The following is a 15,728-nucleotide window of genomic DNA, read 5'->3' as shown; positions in this document are numbered from 1 at the left end:
AATTTCAAATTATCTATTATATTGGAAGTTTTTCTTTGCAATTGGTAGCATTGAAGACTAAAAATGAATTAATCTTTTTTAATTAATTAAGTTATCACATCGATGACTGAAAAAAAAGAGAAAATATAGTAACACAAACAAATGTGCTTCGTCAAACAATTTGCCATGTATTTTCATCGATGATTATAATATGATATCACTGTTTTTATATGCATCATTAATTATAAAAAGATAAAAAAAAATATCTTGAAAGAAAATTCTATTATAATTAACATGAATAATAACATGAAACCAACATTTTTTAAATAATTATTAAAATCTTGTAAAATAATAACAATATTTTGTCAATATTATTTTTAATGGCTGACTATGAGCAAAGAAATAATAAAGATATATTTTAAATAATGTTTTTTGTTCTATCACGATTTAAAGGATAGAAGAAACACTATTCTTATCTTCCATTCTATCTCGATTGAATTCTTCACCGATCATATCGAATCAACTTGATAAGATACACGTTATCGAGACCAGTTTGCTTTTGATGCAATATTTACGATGACCCAATTGATAGATAAATAGTAATATTGCAAAAAATTCAATATATTAAATTTTTGTTATAATAAAATCATCAATTAGAAAAACAAATTGTTATTCCTCAAATATAATTTTATTTTTAAATAATAATATATATTAATAATAATATAAATTAGAAAATGATTGTTTTAATATTATAAGATAGATAACTAAGAAACAAGATAGAACTGTGAATCTGTTGAAATCATTCGGATTTATTATAGTATAATTCGTGTATTATATGTGCGAATAATGAAGATGCCTTTGAACAGCATCCGTCTAAATAAAACCGTTGATTGAAAGTAATTATCAAATGATCCCGATGCAGAATGATATAGAAAGTTCATTGTACAAGAAGCTTTTATCATTTAATAGGTTAATAACATGGCTCGAACAACTAATAATCATAATATATGTTATTTAGTCCTTTTCAATCGTTTTTGCATGAAAAGAAATATTGTAAAATTATATAATTATTATATTATAATAAAATTTAAATATTATAATATTTATTATAATAAAATTATTATATTATAATAAAAAATTTAATAATTATTATATTATAAAATATTTAATATATTTTAATAATATATTTTCTTTAATATATGTAATATATTTTAATGTATTTTCTTATATTATATATGCATACATTTTGATATATTCTCAGTGAAATGAAATTACAATATATTGTGATTCATTTTAATAGAATAATTCATGATACGACTTATTTATATTGTCTTGTCTAAGTACATACAACAATTTTAAATTGTAATTTCTGTTGTTGCTATCTCGAATTATATTACGGATTAAAGAGTAAAAAAAATTTTAGAATATATTTTTAAGAATTTCAAGGGTTTCTTCTTTAGTAAAGGAAAGGAATTAAAGAATGAAAAATTACTTGCTTTATACAACAAATGCAAATATATGTCTTTTTTCTTATTCCTTTTTAATTATATTTTTCTTTATCTTACTTAATATTTGGTTCACTACTTATGTATAATTCTTCAAAAAAAAGTATTAGATTGTTTTCAACAACGAATAGAATAAGAATAGTTACATTTCTAAAAAATTTTAAAAAAAAATTTATCCATAATGATTAAATATCTATAATACCATATAATAAATTTTAATAAAAATACTAATATGATTAATAAAAGTACCAATATGATTAAATGGAAATAGATATATGAAACGCGATGATATCAATTGTGGTAAGTATCAGTAATTGTTATGTAACACCAGCAAAAATTGAAACTCAGCTCATATGTGCACGAATACATGATTGTCGACGTATAAACGACTGGCTATGCAAATTTAACTGCAGGAAGATCCGTTTGTTAAATGTTTCGAAGGCCTTGCGTTAATCTACGTATTTTTTAAACTCCGTAACACAAACATCTAGAAAATATAAAATTTTAATGAGAATTTTTACTTTAAATTAATTTTATTTTTATTTCTTATTAATATATTATATTATTACTTTATATTTATTATTATATATATTTTTTAATCCATTTTAACATATTAAATTATGAAATTTACATTTATGATCATATTTATGATCAAGATTACATTCACATTGAAAAAGTAATATCGTCATCATAATTTAACAAAAATTATTTAAATTAAATTTAAATTAAACTTAAGATATATAAGTTTTTTAAAAAATTTTATTTATAGATATATTGGTACATTTTAATTTGATATAAAATTAAATTCAAATACAGAAACTATATTTTAAATAAAAAGATTCCAAAAACTATTCTGGAAAATCACTTCCTATTCTGAAAAACTATTCTTCCTATTTTTCAAAAAAAAGAAAAATTATATTTAAATTGCAAATTTAATAGAGATTAAAATATTCTTTATAATATGAAATATATATATTATATATTATAATATGTAATATATGCTTAATGCGCATGCTTTAAATATTTAAACATCAAGTTAATTTCATATATAGTGATACGCCCTCTATCTAAAAGTGGCTCAATTCCCCTGTAGCGAATTTCTGCAAGAGAATATGTGACGTCACATTATCCTCACATCACGTGACATGATGGCTTACAACGCTTGGCTTTGGCAGAAATTCTAATCACGTGACATATTTTGCCACAGAAGAATTGAAATACTTTTAGTGGAAGGGATAGCATGCTCGTCAACTTTGCTCACGAATCAATTATTAATTTTACGCTTGCAAGTAACTAGATAATATCTTTAATTTTTTTAGGCTATTATTTTAATAATTTTGCAAAAATGGAAGATTGGATTTGTGAAAATTTATCTCAAATTTTAGATTTTCCAGTAACAAACGAAATAGTACAGTAAGTAGATTATAGTACAATGAAACTATAATATTCACTTGTATAAATGATAATATTTTATAATAATTTATATATCATGCATTTCTTTCAGATATATGATGCAAATACAAAATGAAAGAGATTTAGATGATTATATGCGATCTTTTTTAGATTATACTAATGGAAAGCATAGACAATTTATCACAGATTTCAAGAAACAACAAGGTTTTTATATTTATTATTTATAATTAAATCATTTAATATTTTTTACTATTTTATAATGCTATTTCAGCTTTAATTAAAGATCAAGCTAAATGCAAAAAAGAAGATGATATGGACAATGGAAAAAAAAAGCAAAATGAAAAAAAAAAAGGAAAAGTAAAATCAAAAGAATATAAAGAAAATAAACAGGTATATTGTCATGTTATTTAAATATTTTATTTTAAATTTATAACTGATGATTATTATGATTATTTATATTAGATTATTATGATTATTATACCATAGATTAAGATTAAATATTATTTATTTAGATACAAGAAAATGTAAAAGTAGAAAAGCTGGAAAAAAAAAAACCTAAATTTGAAAGTATATATTCCCAAGATGGTAAAAATAGAGAAATTTTATTAAAAGGTATTTCATATATTAAAATGCTAGATTATTATGTAATATTAATATTGATAAATTATTATATAATATTAAAAATAATATAAAAACATTTTATTTTTATTTTATTAACAGGTAGATACAAATGTGATTGTGAAGCAAAGAGACATACATTAATTAATAATTGTCTTAATTGTGGTAGAATAGTTTGTGCTCAAGAAGGAGCTGGCCCTTGTTTTTTTTGTGGAGAACTTGTATGTTCTGAAAAAGAACAAACTATTTTATCTAGTAACACTAAACAAGGTGATCAATTATACAATAAATTGATGAATCAAAAACCTAATAAAAATCTAGAAGAATCAATAAAACAGAGAGACAAACTTTTGGAATATGATCGTAATGGGTATAATACATTATATTATTTTTTTATATAAAGATCAAATTATAATTATAATAATTTACAGAATACAAGGCACAAAAGTAATTGATGACGAATGTGATTATTATCAATCAAATAATATATGGTTCACAGCTGAACAAAGAGAAAAATTACGAACTTTAGAAGAACAAAAAAATAAAAAGAAGCATATGTCTCATTTAGATAAAAAAATTTATGCAATCTTAGATTTCACAGGTAGAATAATTGAAGAGAATTTAGTTGAAGAAGATTTTGAATTCAGTGAAGAACAGTTACAAGATATTTCTGAATCATTCAATGAATTTGAAATTAGTAATGTTTGTCCAAATATAGAATTTAAACATCCAATGGTAAAAATATTTATTAAAAAACTTTTATATATATATTAGTATTATTATTATGTGAAAAAAGTAATATTGAACTATTATTGTACAGTATATAGGATCAAGTGTAGCTAATCTACGAACATCAATAGCAAAAATTTCTTCAAAAACAAAAAATATTATTCAAGATAAAGAATATTTAGAAATGTCTGATCTTGGTTTATGTTTAAGCATGCATCAACCTTATGCATCTTTATTAGTATCTGGAATAAAAATGTAAAATCATAATTTTGTAAACAAATTAAGATTTAATATACTATCTTCTTAAATATTATAATATTGTTACAGTCATGAAGGTCGTTCATGGTATTCATCACATAGAGGAAGATTATGGATAGCTGCAACATCCAAAACACCAACTAGAGAAGAAATCTCAAATGTAGAACAATACTATCGTGTTTTAAAAAATGGTTAGTATCAATTAAAAAATTTCAATTTTAATTATAAAGAAAATTTCAAACTTTTTTTTTATAAACTTAGTCAATTCTTAACATTAATTTTAAAATACTCTGTATAGTATATATTATAGTAATTATATAAATATTTTACAGAAAAACTAAAATTTCCTGAAATTTATCCAACTAGTTGTTTATTAGGATGCGTAACAATCGTTGATGTTCTACCTCAAGATGAATATAAAAAATGTTATCCAGAAGGAGAAAGTAATGATAGTCCTTATGTTTTTATATGTGAAAATTTTTTAACATTACCAATTAAATTTCCAATACAAGGAAATCATAAAATTTGTAAGTATTTCTTCGATTTTAGTCTTTTTTGTTTTTGATCAGATATAATTTTAACGATTTTTTTATAATTTATAGATAAACTTAATCGGAAAATTCATCAAGCTGCTTTAAAAATATTAGAAAAATTTTCAAAGAATATAAAATAAAATATTTATATATAATATAAATCAAATATATATATTGCGTTTTTTGTTATAAATAAGAATTGTGAATTATATGAATAAGTTAAAAATAATGCATAATATTACACATTTTTAATGGATTTCAAAGTTCAAAAAATAAATATTTTGCACATTTTCTATATTAAATATTATTTATTATTTGTACATAATAGAATATAATACAATGTACATATAGCTTGCAATGTATTACAATTGCTATTGTATGACATATATTTATTTATTTTTTATATTAAATGTTTTTTTTCTACGTGCATTCAATGAAAAAATATTAGATGTTTTCTCTTATTTCCATTAAAATATCAGACTTTCATAAATGTTAAAAGTAGATTTTAGTAAAGTCATTTTTATATTCAAACAGTCTATATATGTTTGAATGGAACATTTTTTATCGAAATATATTACTTTAAAATTTCTTATAAATTTTAAAATTTAGATTTAAGAATATTTCAAAGATAATAACAAATTTATTAACTTCTAAATTTTGAAGAAATGTTTACAAGTTTTAAAACATATTATTTCTTACAATATAATTTATACTAAAAAGCTTTAAAAATTTATCTGTTATAACAACTTCAATAAATTAAAATATAACATCATTATATGTAAGAATAATTAATTAATTATAAATAATAAGTAATATATAATACTAATTCGAATAATGTAGAAATAAAATTCCAAAAACAACGTATATTAAATCATTCCATGAAATGATGTATTAGGAATGTATAAATAAATATTAAACTATATTAAATAAATTTTAGTACAAAATTAACAATTGCACAATTTTTAAATTGAAATAATTGCATACTGATAAAATATATAGATATAAATTACATATTTATTAATCTGTATACTGTGCATTCTATTAATTATCATGTAATTTATATTTGTTTCCTAAAGGTACACAAGTATTATGATTCTATAGCAATATTGTCCAATTAATAAAAAATGATTTAAATAACAAATATATTGATATCTATTTTTCTTTTATTTTTCCAATAAGACCAATTATCATAAAATGAGAAATAATATTAATATTTCTTTTTTTCTTTAATTTAAAATAATATATATTTCTAATTGTAATAACATTTTTTATCATATTTAATATTTCTTTAATTCTGTTACAAAAGTTTAAATAAAAATTATAAGTTATTAATTAATAAGTTATAATTTTATACTATATGTGTATATATGTACACATATATATGTATTATACAATATACTTCAACATTTGGTTTCTAAATAACATTCCAATAGAATTAATATATCATTTTTTTTTTAAATATAAGTTTTTGAGTTTTTGCTATGGATACAATATACATACATGTTGTATATAATAAATAACTTTTATATAATTTTTTTACATTATAAACTATTTAGGCTATTATTGATAATAATTTTATTAACTTAATTTATATATATATGTAAATATCATCAAATTAAATCAATAATATATTTCTAATTGTAAAAATTAAAATAAAAAATAAGTATATATTAATAAAGAATATTTATTAAAATTAATCTTTATTTCATTTAAATAGATTTCATTTAAAAATCTATGTTCTTTTTTATTTTTCTTCAAACAAATAATAGGCCATCATAATATAATAATACTATTGTAATATTAATGTATCCATATCACAAGTCTACTCAAAAAACTTCAAATAAATAATTTTATATTTTTATTATTTGTTTTAAGAAATTCTAAACTTAAACAATATCATCAATAAAATAATAAACTTTGAAATTTTTCTCTAAATAAAGGCAAAAATTGTTATTACTTATATTAGCTATTATTAGCACTATAAGTATTAACATTTTTTTTTTCAAATATTTTCAATATTTTTATTAGGACGATATTGAGTATCTAGAAAATATACTCACCATTTCTTTTTCTTTGATTTTTGATATACAATCCGCAATACTTGATTAAAGATTAAATATAATAATATTTTTTTAATATTATTTTGAATTAAACTTCAAATTAATATATTCTATTTTTCTATACTTATAAACTATTTAATGAAATTATACTCATTTATTTTAGGCAATAATTTAGTATAAAAATATTCATGTTTTATAGAAAGATATTATGTTATTGAATAAACATATAATAAATGTACATGTAAAATAATAAATAAAATAAAAAAAATAATATTTTTATAACAAATATACTTTATCAATATCTTATATGTCCACTATTTTTGTTTATAATTTGAAAGATGAGATTTGATATTGATACAATATGTTATAGATAAAATTATAGTACTTTTTATATCCTAATTTTTATAGTATTTATAACATAATATATATAAGATTGAAATTGACGATTATTCGTGCAAATTTCTTAAGATATGTGTAAATATTTTTAATTATGTTTAAATCCAATGATAATATCAATCAATTTATATAGTTTATTTCTTATTTTCTTTAATATCATTTTAATAATTTTTAATTAGTTATAGGACAGCATTATATTGAAATATCTAATATTATTTAAAATTTAATTCATTAAATTAAAAATTTTAACTTTTTTCAATTTTTTTCAAAATTTAATTCATTAAATTAAAAATTTTAACTGATTTCAATATTTCAAGATATTTTTTGCATCTTGCCATCCTTTCATAATTTATAAATAATTCAAATATAAATACTCTTCTATATTATTTATAAGATAAAATTTTTTCCTGCTTTTTAAAGTCATAATAATAAAATAAATATCTATCATATAAATTATATTTCTTTTCATAAAAATATTTAGATATTCATGTAATTTTTTTTTTTGAATTTAGAAATTCAAATCTATTATTTTATAGTGGACAAACAAACATGGTTCTTTTTTTTTCTTTCTTTCTCTTTTAATAATAGGTGTTTTTTGTTATATAATTTATATAATTTGTATTGTAGAATTATTTGTATTCAAAACAACAATTCAAATTCAAAGATATCTTTTCTTATCTATTTTATCTTTTCTTTGTATAATTAGGTTTTTATTATTATTTGAATATAATTATCTTTGTTTTTTAAAAGAACGAATAATAAACATTTCTATTTATTTTTCTAACTATTTCCTTATTTGAATATTTCTTTTTTTTTTATTCTTTATCATTTGAATTTCTTCCATTCCTTCAGAATATTTCTTATAAATTCTTATAAATTTTTTTATATATAACAAATTATTTTATAACAAAATATTTTTTAACAAAATATTATTTTATAACAAAGTATTTTTTAACAAAAGTTTCTATGATAAGAATTTTTCCATATTATAATTATTAAAAGCAATTAATTAATAGAACATAAAATGAATAATTTTTTCTATAAAACATAAATATTTTTATGTTTATTAAATAAATGATTCCTTAAAATTTGTATAGTTTCATTAGAATTATAATAAAAATATAGAGTAAAGAATATAATTATTTAAGGATGAATCTAAAATAATATTAATAAAATATTTTCACTATTTAATCAAATGTCGTTGATTGTATAAAAAATAATGTAATGATTTGTTTCAAATAGTTAAATATCTAAATATAAGTAGGTGAATCTTTTAAACTGATACCACAAGCATCACAGATTGACACATTTTTCTCATTTACTAACGTACATCGTGGACATTCTTTTCCGCCACTTGCTAATGGCTTATCTTCATTTCCTTTATGCCTAGATTTTCCACACATTTCGCAAATTTCTTTTGATGAAGAATTGAGATATGTGCAAGTAGCACAGTTCCAATTCATACTTCCATTTTTTATCTCATTTTTTGTTTCTGTTTGAGAAAGTTCTAAATTTTTTAATGTGTCTGCAATTTTTACAATTTGATCTACTGATCGATGAGAACGTTGAATTGGAAGTGTTTGACTATCATATCTTTTTTCTTTATTATATGAAGATAAATGACTTTCTGAAGATACATCGTGATATCTATTAGAATCCATTAAGTCAAAGGAAGAAGACTTTTTTTTAAAAGGTAATGTGTCGTGATAATGATGTCGACCATTTGTTATAGATGAATCAATTTCATTCATATCGGTTCTTCCACTTTTTCTTTTTTCAAAACGATGTATACTATGTATTTCATCCCTATCATTTTGTTTAAATGATTTTTGTTTATTCAATCGAGAATCAAATTCTCGTTTATGTAAAATATCTTCTCGATCACCAAGATCTTTAGAATAGCCTAAACTTTCTAAATTTCTGTATACAAAGTCCCAAGAATCACAATTGTTTTTTTCACTGCCTGATTTTGCAGACTTTTTATCAATTCTCCCGCAATCATAATGATCTCCATCGTTAGATTGTCTTCTATAAAAATCTATTTCTTCCAAATTTGATATTCGGTGGGGCATCTTCCGATTGTGAAGTTTATCATAATTTGCAACAGAAACAGGCATATCAAGTTCAATTAATCTACCCGTTGGTACTCTTGTATATCCTGGCATTGTAGTATAATAAGGATTGACTCCAGTTAAATATTTATTACCATGTGGTAAACAACCATAGGCACTACAACGATTTCCAAAACCATGATCCACCGGTTGAAAATATTTGTATGTTCCTGGTATCGAATTTGTATTTTCGATATATCTATAATCTGACTGACAAGTAGGCATTGGTATGTTATAACTAGGAGGCATAATATGATAAGGTATTGACGGCGATGCATCTACACATGTATTTTGCGGATAATGATAATCTCTATAATTTTCTGTTTTTGTTCGACTTTGATGCATTTTTTCAAGGAAACGGAAATTTAATGCTCTAATCGCTTGTTCTGGTGTACCAACATGATTTTCTCGAAATTCTAAAACTTCTAACCATGAGATACTATAATTTTGTGAAACATTCTCCCATATTTGTTTCAAAATCTACATTTAAAATTGAAACTTAAATTAAATTAATTTATTTACAAAAATATATATTTATATATTGTAATAAATTTTTTACCTGACATTCAACAAAAGCAACTATTGCATCTCTGCTTACACTGGATACTTTATCAGGATCAATAGGACCTTCCAAAGTGAGTATTCCCAATCCTGTATGTTTATATCCCATTTGTTCAAACATTAATTCTGCTCCTATTAAATTTGCTTCTACTTCATGTTTATAATATCCACTATAAGTCTAACATGAAAGCAACTAATTAATTTTATTATTTCATAATCTTGAAAAATGATATAAGAGAGATTACAAAAATATTAACTCTTAATGTTCTATATTCTCTTCTCCAAGGTTGTGCCAAAAGATTAGCAGCATATAAAGAAATAGCACTCCAGGCAGTTGCAGCTCTATATCCACTAAAATCTTGCAATGTAGCTGCTGATCTGTGCAATATATCTGCAGTTTCTTGAAATATATATTTATTTTCATTTGGAACAAAACAAAGATACTCTTTAATAAAACCTAAAATAGAAAAAAATTAATAAAATTTCTTATACTTAAGATGTTTATATTTATTTTTTATATATTTACCTTCAAGTTTATGACGTTGTTGTAATTTTAATGGACTGTCATCTGTTTGTAGATAAACTAAATGGCTCTGTTCTAATTTCATGCTAATTTCTTGTAATTTATCTTTACCTTTTATTATTAAGTCATTTGCCATTTTTATCACTGTAAAAAAATATATATTTCTGTTCACTTGTATCCTCTACATTTCTAATATTCACCTATAAAATTGTTTAAGTTATTTTATACAAACAAGACATTTAAAAAAAAACTTTTATATGTTTAATGCAAAAAACTTAAAATTTTGATATTTAATTGATCAAATATTATATAAATTCAAAATTAGCAAAAAACAAAGATTAGACTAAAAATGTCATTCAGAAATAGAAATTTTTCACACCTACTATAAAACTGTCTAGAAATGCAGTTTTAGATTAAATTCTTGATTCAAACTATGGCTAGCTCCAACCTAAAAATAAATCCTATATTTAGAAGCACTGCTACAGTGTTTATTTCACACACAAGAGCTACCATAATATATTTTCTATTTGGAAAATGCTCCATATCAGATAAAAACGTTCATCAAATTTATTATTAGATTTTAAAAACATATTCCACTTCATAAACAATAAATATTTTTCTTTACAACTTTTTTCTTGGTTATGTTCGAGTTAAGTTCATAAGCATGAAACATATACTAGAAAGAAATATCGATACTAAAATTTATGTATAAAGATAGTAGACATATTTCAAATTTATTAAACTATGTTGATGTGACAAAATGTTAAACTCATAATAAATATTATTTATTAAATTCAAATAAATTTTTGCATAGTATAATTTACTGAATAATAATAATAATAAAACTCAAAATAAAAAATGATGACAGATATGGAAGAAGCAGAAGCAAGGAAACTTCAATCAGAAATTGAAAAACACAATAGGTAACCTATTTCTCATTATTTATTATTTTATAATTATTTGTAAATAATTATGAATTACTTAATTTATATTTATATACTCATAATTAATATTTATAATAATAATAATAATAATAATAATAATATATATTACTCTTTTATTTAAATTTTTTTCATTTAAAAATTAATTTTTTTATTTAAATTTTATAGAGAAGAAAATGAATTAGATTTTAAAGAGGCTGTAAAGAAATTAGCTGAAGGATTTTTAAATCAATATCAAGTACAATGGGAACAAACTGAAAAAAAACTTGATGAAGTAAAGTAAGTTAAAGATTCATAGATATTTTTTATCTTTCTATTCCACATTATTTTTGTTTAGAAATAAGCAAGAGACTTTACTCAATCAAATGCAAATTGAGAACAAAAAATTTCAAGATGTTTTTGATGATATTAAACTAAATGATATGGTAAGTATTTAAATATAAATTTAATTAGCCTATGATATTTTAAACGAGGTGAAAAAATATATTATATATTTTTAATATAAAAAAATAATATATAAAATACATAAAAAAATATATTATTATATATTACAGTTCCAAACTATTAAAATTGGTCAAAATAAATTAATTTTAATGAAAAAAGAAATGGCTTCTATTCATGAGAGGACATTCAAATTAAAAGTAAGTTGTATCTATTATTTTATAGATATTTTTAATATTATTTATGAAATACATAAATTATTTTTATGTAGAAACGAGCATTAAGATTGCAACAAATAATACAAAAAGAAGCTTTGAATAGAGAACAACAAAGAGAGCAAGAAATTCGTCGAGAACAAGAATTAATTGGTAAACCAATGATAAGCTAACACAATAATAAAGAGAAATAATTAATATCAGTGACACATAACTATATAAAAACAGATTGTACTTATATATCATTTTTGGTAAAACATATGTTTAATTTAATTATTTGATTTTATTATCTAATATAATTTATACATATTTTTATACATTACCAAACAATTTCCCATTGCCCATTAGAATTACATTTCTCCTTAGTTCTACATAAGTAATTAAATGTTGTTTTAGTAGGAAAACCAATGATTTCTCTATCTTCTTGTATTCTAAATGTAAATGTTGATTCATATGTTCCTATAAAATATCTAAAAATGAATACATGCATAATGCATTATTTTTGTTTATAATATAAGAAATGAAATATATTATTATTAAGTTTTACCTAGCATAAGAACAAATTATTTGATCAATAATTGCAATTCCACCATCTTTAAATTTATTTAATATATAATCTGATGGGATAAATCTAAGAATTGTATAATTAGACAAATATTCTCTGAGTTCGTTGAATTCTAGATAAATTAATATGATTAATAAACTTCCAAGCATTATAAAATAGAGATAATTTACCTTTCTGAGTAGCATCTGTAGCAACAAACAAAAATTTTAATTGAAGTTCGTGTAATTTATTTTTTAACTGAAAAGCAGCAGATTTTATTGTTGGTACTGTTAAAGAACGACCAACTAAAAAATCGCGTCTTCTTAAATGAACTGATAAATAAGGACCTCCAATTGCATTTCTTCTATTCTATAATTAAAAAATTATTTTTTAGTTTGCATTTTTATTGATATAAACAAAAATTAAATACTTTTTCTTTAGTCCAATCATCCGGTCGCTCTGTTTTATCATACTTATTTGATGAATTAAAAAAGGATTTTCGAAATTCATTAGCAATATGATATAATTCAGAATTATATCGCATACTACGTCTAGCTTTCCAATATTCTTTTGTACCATAGAAATCATGTAATGCAATTTCCATATGATCAAACATTACAGATCTATACAATAATAATTAAATTAGTTGTAATAAATATTATTGTTAAATAAATAATATATTTTTTTACCTATAAATATTAGGTTTAAGATTTTGTTTAAGATTTGATATCATTCCATGAAATATAACACATTTAACAGCTTTAGAAGTTATATTATTGTATCCCCAAAAATGTCCAACATATTTTTCAGATTTCATTTTATGAAATTGTAATGATTTATCATTACATTTTATTATTTTATTTTTATCTTCAAATATACCTGTCTTGAACATTTCTTCATCATTTTGTAAAATATATACAACATCAAGATGAGTTTGATTATTTTCTGAAGGATATTCTGAAAAAATTAAGTTTTTATTGACTTTATGATTAAATATATTAAAATTATATACCTTAATTATATTAAATATATAATTATATTAAATATATAATTATAATTAAATATATAAAATTATATACCTTGTAAAAATTGATATGTTTCAATAACAGGTATATATTTTTGTAAACTTAAAACATCAAAAAACAGATTCCAAGGTAATTGTGTTTGAAATCCTATATTTTTACTACGCCAATGATACAAGTTGCCTACAAAAACAGAATGTAAAAAATAAATGGATAAAATCAAAATAGTGAAAAATTATTAATGTATTTAATATGTATTTAAATATTACCCCATGGTGGCAATACTAATTGCCATTTAAATTCTGTTTCTTGTTTGATTAAAATTTTTATAAAAACTGCAATACGAATAAAAACATCTCTTCTTAGATTAAATCCCTCTGGAGAATTAACATCATAGAGTATGTAACTGAAAAATTATTATATAAAAATATTGATTTTAATATAAATAATAAATTTATTATAAGCAAGTAAATTCAAACCGATTTCGTGAGTAACGTAATTGAATGTTGCATTTATCAGTTTCCTCATATTCATCTGATTTGTCACAAAATTTATTTGCCACAATAATTTGTGTGAAATTAATTAAAAGTAATACAAAATACCATACTCTTAAAAATAACATATTTTACATTTTGAGGTTATACTCTTTATATTGATAAATCAAAAGCACTTCAATTTTTGAATATTAATATAAGAATTATTTTATAATTATAATTATAATTTAAGTCCCAATAAATATGTAATAAATTTATATTCACAATATATTTAAAAAATTGTTTAATTTTTATAATTCTTTTTCGAAATATTTTTTTTTTCAAATAATAAGATTAAGGATAGTAAAAAACAACAGCAATAAACAACAACATTGTACAGCTTGATTTTTGTTATACATGAATTACAGACTTAAATCTCCCTTATTTGAAAATGGTTGATGGGTAGATTACAATTTTTTAATTCAATTAATAATAATTATAATAATGATAATAATAATTATTATTTATCGTCTTATACAATATTTATAATTCATAGTTCAGTTAACATAGTTTATGTCCTTCTTAAATCAAGTAGGGCTATTATGTTACATTTATTGTGACTCATTTCCCATTCTTTTTCATTTATCCTATTAAAGTATATACTTAGCATATAAAAATTACAAGGACAATTTATACTGGTAATGATATTAGCTGTAATTATAATAATAGTTATGATAGTTATAGCAATAATGGTAGTTGTAGTAATAATAATAATAATCATAGTAATCATAGCACTAGCAGCAGTAATGGTAGCAATAATGTTATAATTAATCATCCGATAACTATACTTTGTTACCGTCTTATTTTTCATGATTTTAGTTTTTTTTCACACGTATACTTGCATGAAATCTCAGATTCAATTCTTGGTTACTTAAGATTCCAATATATTTTGGACACAAATATTATTCATTGCCCTTTTCCTCCTACTACTTTTGTGCCTCATTGTAATTTTTTTAAATATATGTTGTTTTATAGTTTCTTTTCACATTTTGTTAGCAATGATGTTAACTAGTAGAATTCTTTGCAAAAACATTGGTATATATCATAATACTGAATTGTCATTATAATAAATATAACACGAAATTCATCTCTATTATACTAATTCCCTTTTTGTTTTGCATCTCTGTATGAATTCCCTATTGTTAACATCACAGCTGAAAAGATGCTTTATGTCAATATGAAATACACTATTTTACATTCATTATAGAAAACGTGAAGTAGTATATACATAAAAATTTAAAAAAAAAAAAAATAAATAAATAAAAAATTAAAAAATGAAATATGCACAGTGCACTTATTTAAGCACTACATAGTGTTATTTTAATAATTCATTTTTCTCACGCACA

The 15,728-nt window shown here is 21.1% G+C and overlaps 4 protein-coding genes across 12 annotated transcripts; 2 read left to right on the top strand and 2 right to left on the bottom strand.

Moving 5' to 3' along the window:
- Nucleotides 1-2,735: 2,735 nt before the first annotated feature.
- On the top strand, nucleotides 2,736-5,247 carry LOC122711146 (activating signal cointegrator 1). 2 transcript variants are annotated; one of them, XM_043929631.1, is made up of 10 exons: nucleotides 2,736-2,897; nucleotides 2,989-3,101; nucleotides 3,169-3,287; nucleotides 3,410-3,509; nucleotides 3,690-3,885; nucleotides 3,947-4,250; nucleotides 4,336-4,499; nucleotides 4,572-4,693; nucleotides 4,835-5,029; nucleotides 5,105-5,247. In XM_043929631.1, the coding sequence occupies exons 1-10, from the start codon at nucleotides 2,830-2,832 to the stop codon at nucleotides 5,173-5,175; spliced, it is 1,452 nt and encodes a 483-aa protein (XP_043785566.1). In that variant the 5' UTR covers nucleotides 2,736-2,829; the 3' UTR covers nucleotides 5,176-5,247. The 2 variants fall into 2 exon arrangements, with proteins under 2 accessions (XP_043785566.1, XP_043785565.1); XM_043929630.1 differs by having other exon boundaries at nucleotides 2,737-2,897; nucleotides 3,618-3,885.
- A 3,387-nt stretch (nucleotides 5,248-8,634) lies between these two features.
- On the bottom strand, nucleotides 8,635-13,038 carry LOC122711341. Of its 8 annotated transcripts, XM_043930044.1 has the most exons (7): nucleotides 13,019-13,038; nucleotides 12,831-12,914; nucleotides 12,607-12,753; nucleotides 10,690-10,830; nucleotides 10,421-10,620; nucleotides 10,162-10,341; nucleotides 8,635-10,082 (listed from the first exon to the last, which is right to left on the bottom strand). In XM_043930044.1, exons 3-7 carry the CDS (start codon nucleotides 12,734-12,736, stop codon nucleotides 8,742-8,744), a joined length of 1,992 nt encoding a protein of 663 aa, XP_043785979.1. In that variant the 5' UTR covers nucleotides 12,737-12,753; nucleotides 12,831-12,914; nucleotides 13,019-13,038; the 3' UTR covers nucleotides 8,635-8,741. The 8 variants fall into 8 exon arrangements, with proteins under 8 accessions (XP_043785979.1, XP_043785978.1, XP_043785985.1 ...); XM_043930043.1 differs by lacking the exon at nucleotides 13,019-13,038 and having other exon boundaries at nucleotides 12,831-12,960; XM_043930050.1 differs by lacking the exons at nucleotides 12,607-12,753; nucleotides 12,831-12,914; nucleotides 13,019-13,038 and adding exons at nucleotides 11,066-11,134; nucleotides 11,197-11,342 and having other exon boundaries at nucleotides 10,690-10,886.
- Nucleotides 11,427-12,586, top strand: LOC122711344 (biogenesis of lysosome-related organelles complex 1 subunit 6). Its single transcript, XM_043930053.1, has 5 exons — nucleotides 11,427-11,609; nucleotides 11,796-11,906; nucleotides 11,965-12,052; nucleotides 12,182-12,268; nucleotides 12,340-12,586. The coding sequence occupies exons 1-5, from the start codon at nucleotides 11,545-11,547 to the stop codon at nucleotides 12,454-12,456; spliced, it is 468 nt and encodes a 155-aa protein (XP_043785988.1). The 5' UTR covers nucleotides 11,427-11,544; the 3' UTR covers nucleotides 12,457-12,586.
- Nucleotides 13,039-13,054: 16 nt separating the features above from the next.
- On the bottom strand, nucleotides 13,055-14,502 carry LOC122711343 (GDP-fucose protein O-fucosyltransferase 2). The gene is made up of 5 exons (XM_043930052.1): nucleotides 14,329-14,502; nucleotides 14,119-14,255; nucleotides 13,907-14,032; nucleotides 13,517-13,784; nucleotides 13,055-13,450 (listed from the first exon to the last, which is right to left on the bottom strand). The coding sequence occupies exons 1-5, from the start codon at nucleotides 14,469-14,471 to the stop codon at nucleotides 13,231-13,233; spliced, it is 894 nt and encodes a 297-aa protein (XP_043785987.1). The 5' UTR covers nucleotides 14,472-14,502; the 3' UTR covers nucleotides 13,055-13,230.
- Between the last annotated feature and the right edge of the window lie 1,226 nt (nucleotides 14,503-15,728).

The sequence above is a fragment of the Apis laboriosa genome, unplaced genomic scaffold (genome assembly GCF_014066325.1).
Source record: "Apis laboriosa isolate Shangri-la unplaced genomic scaffold, ASM1406632v1 scaffold16_cov148, whole genome shotgun sequence".
Classification (NCBI taxonomy): domain Eukaryota; kingdom Metazoa; phylum Arthropoda; class Insecta; order Hymenoptera; family Apidae; genus Apis; species Apis laboriosa.
The sequence above is the reverse complement of the archived record's forward strand: the minus strand, read 5'-3'. Positions and strand labels throughout refer to the sequence as shown.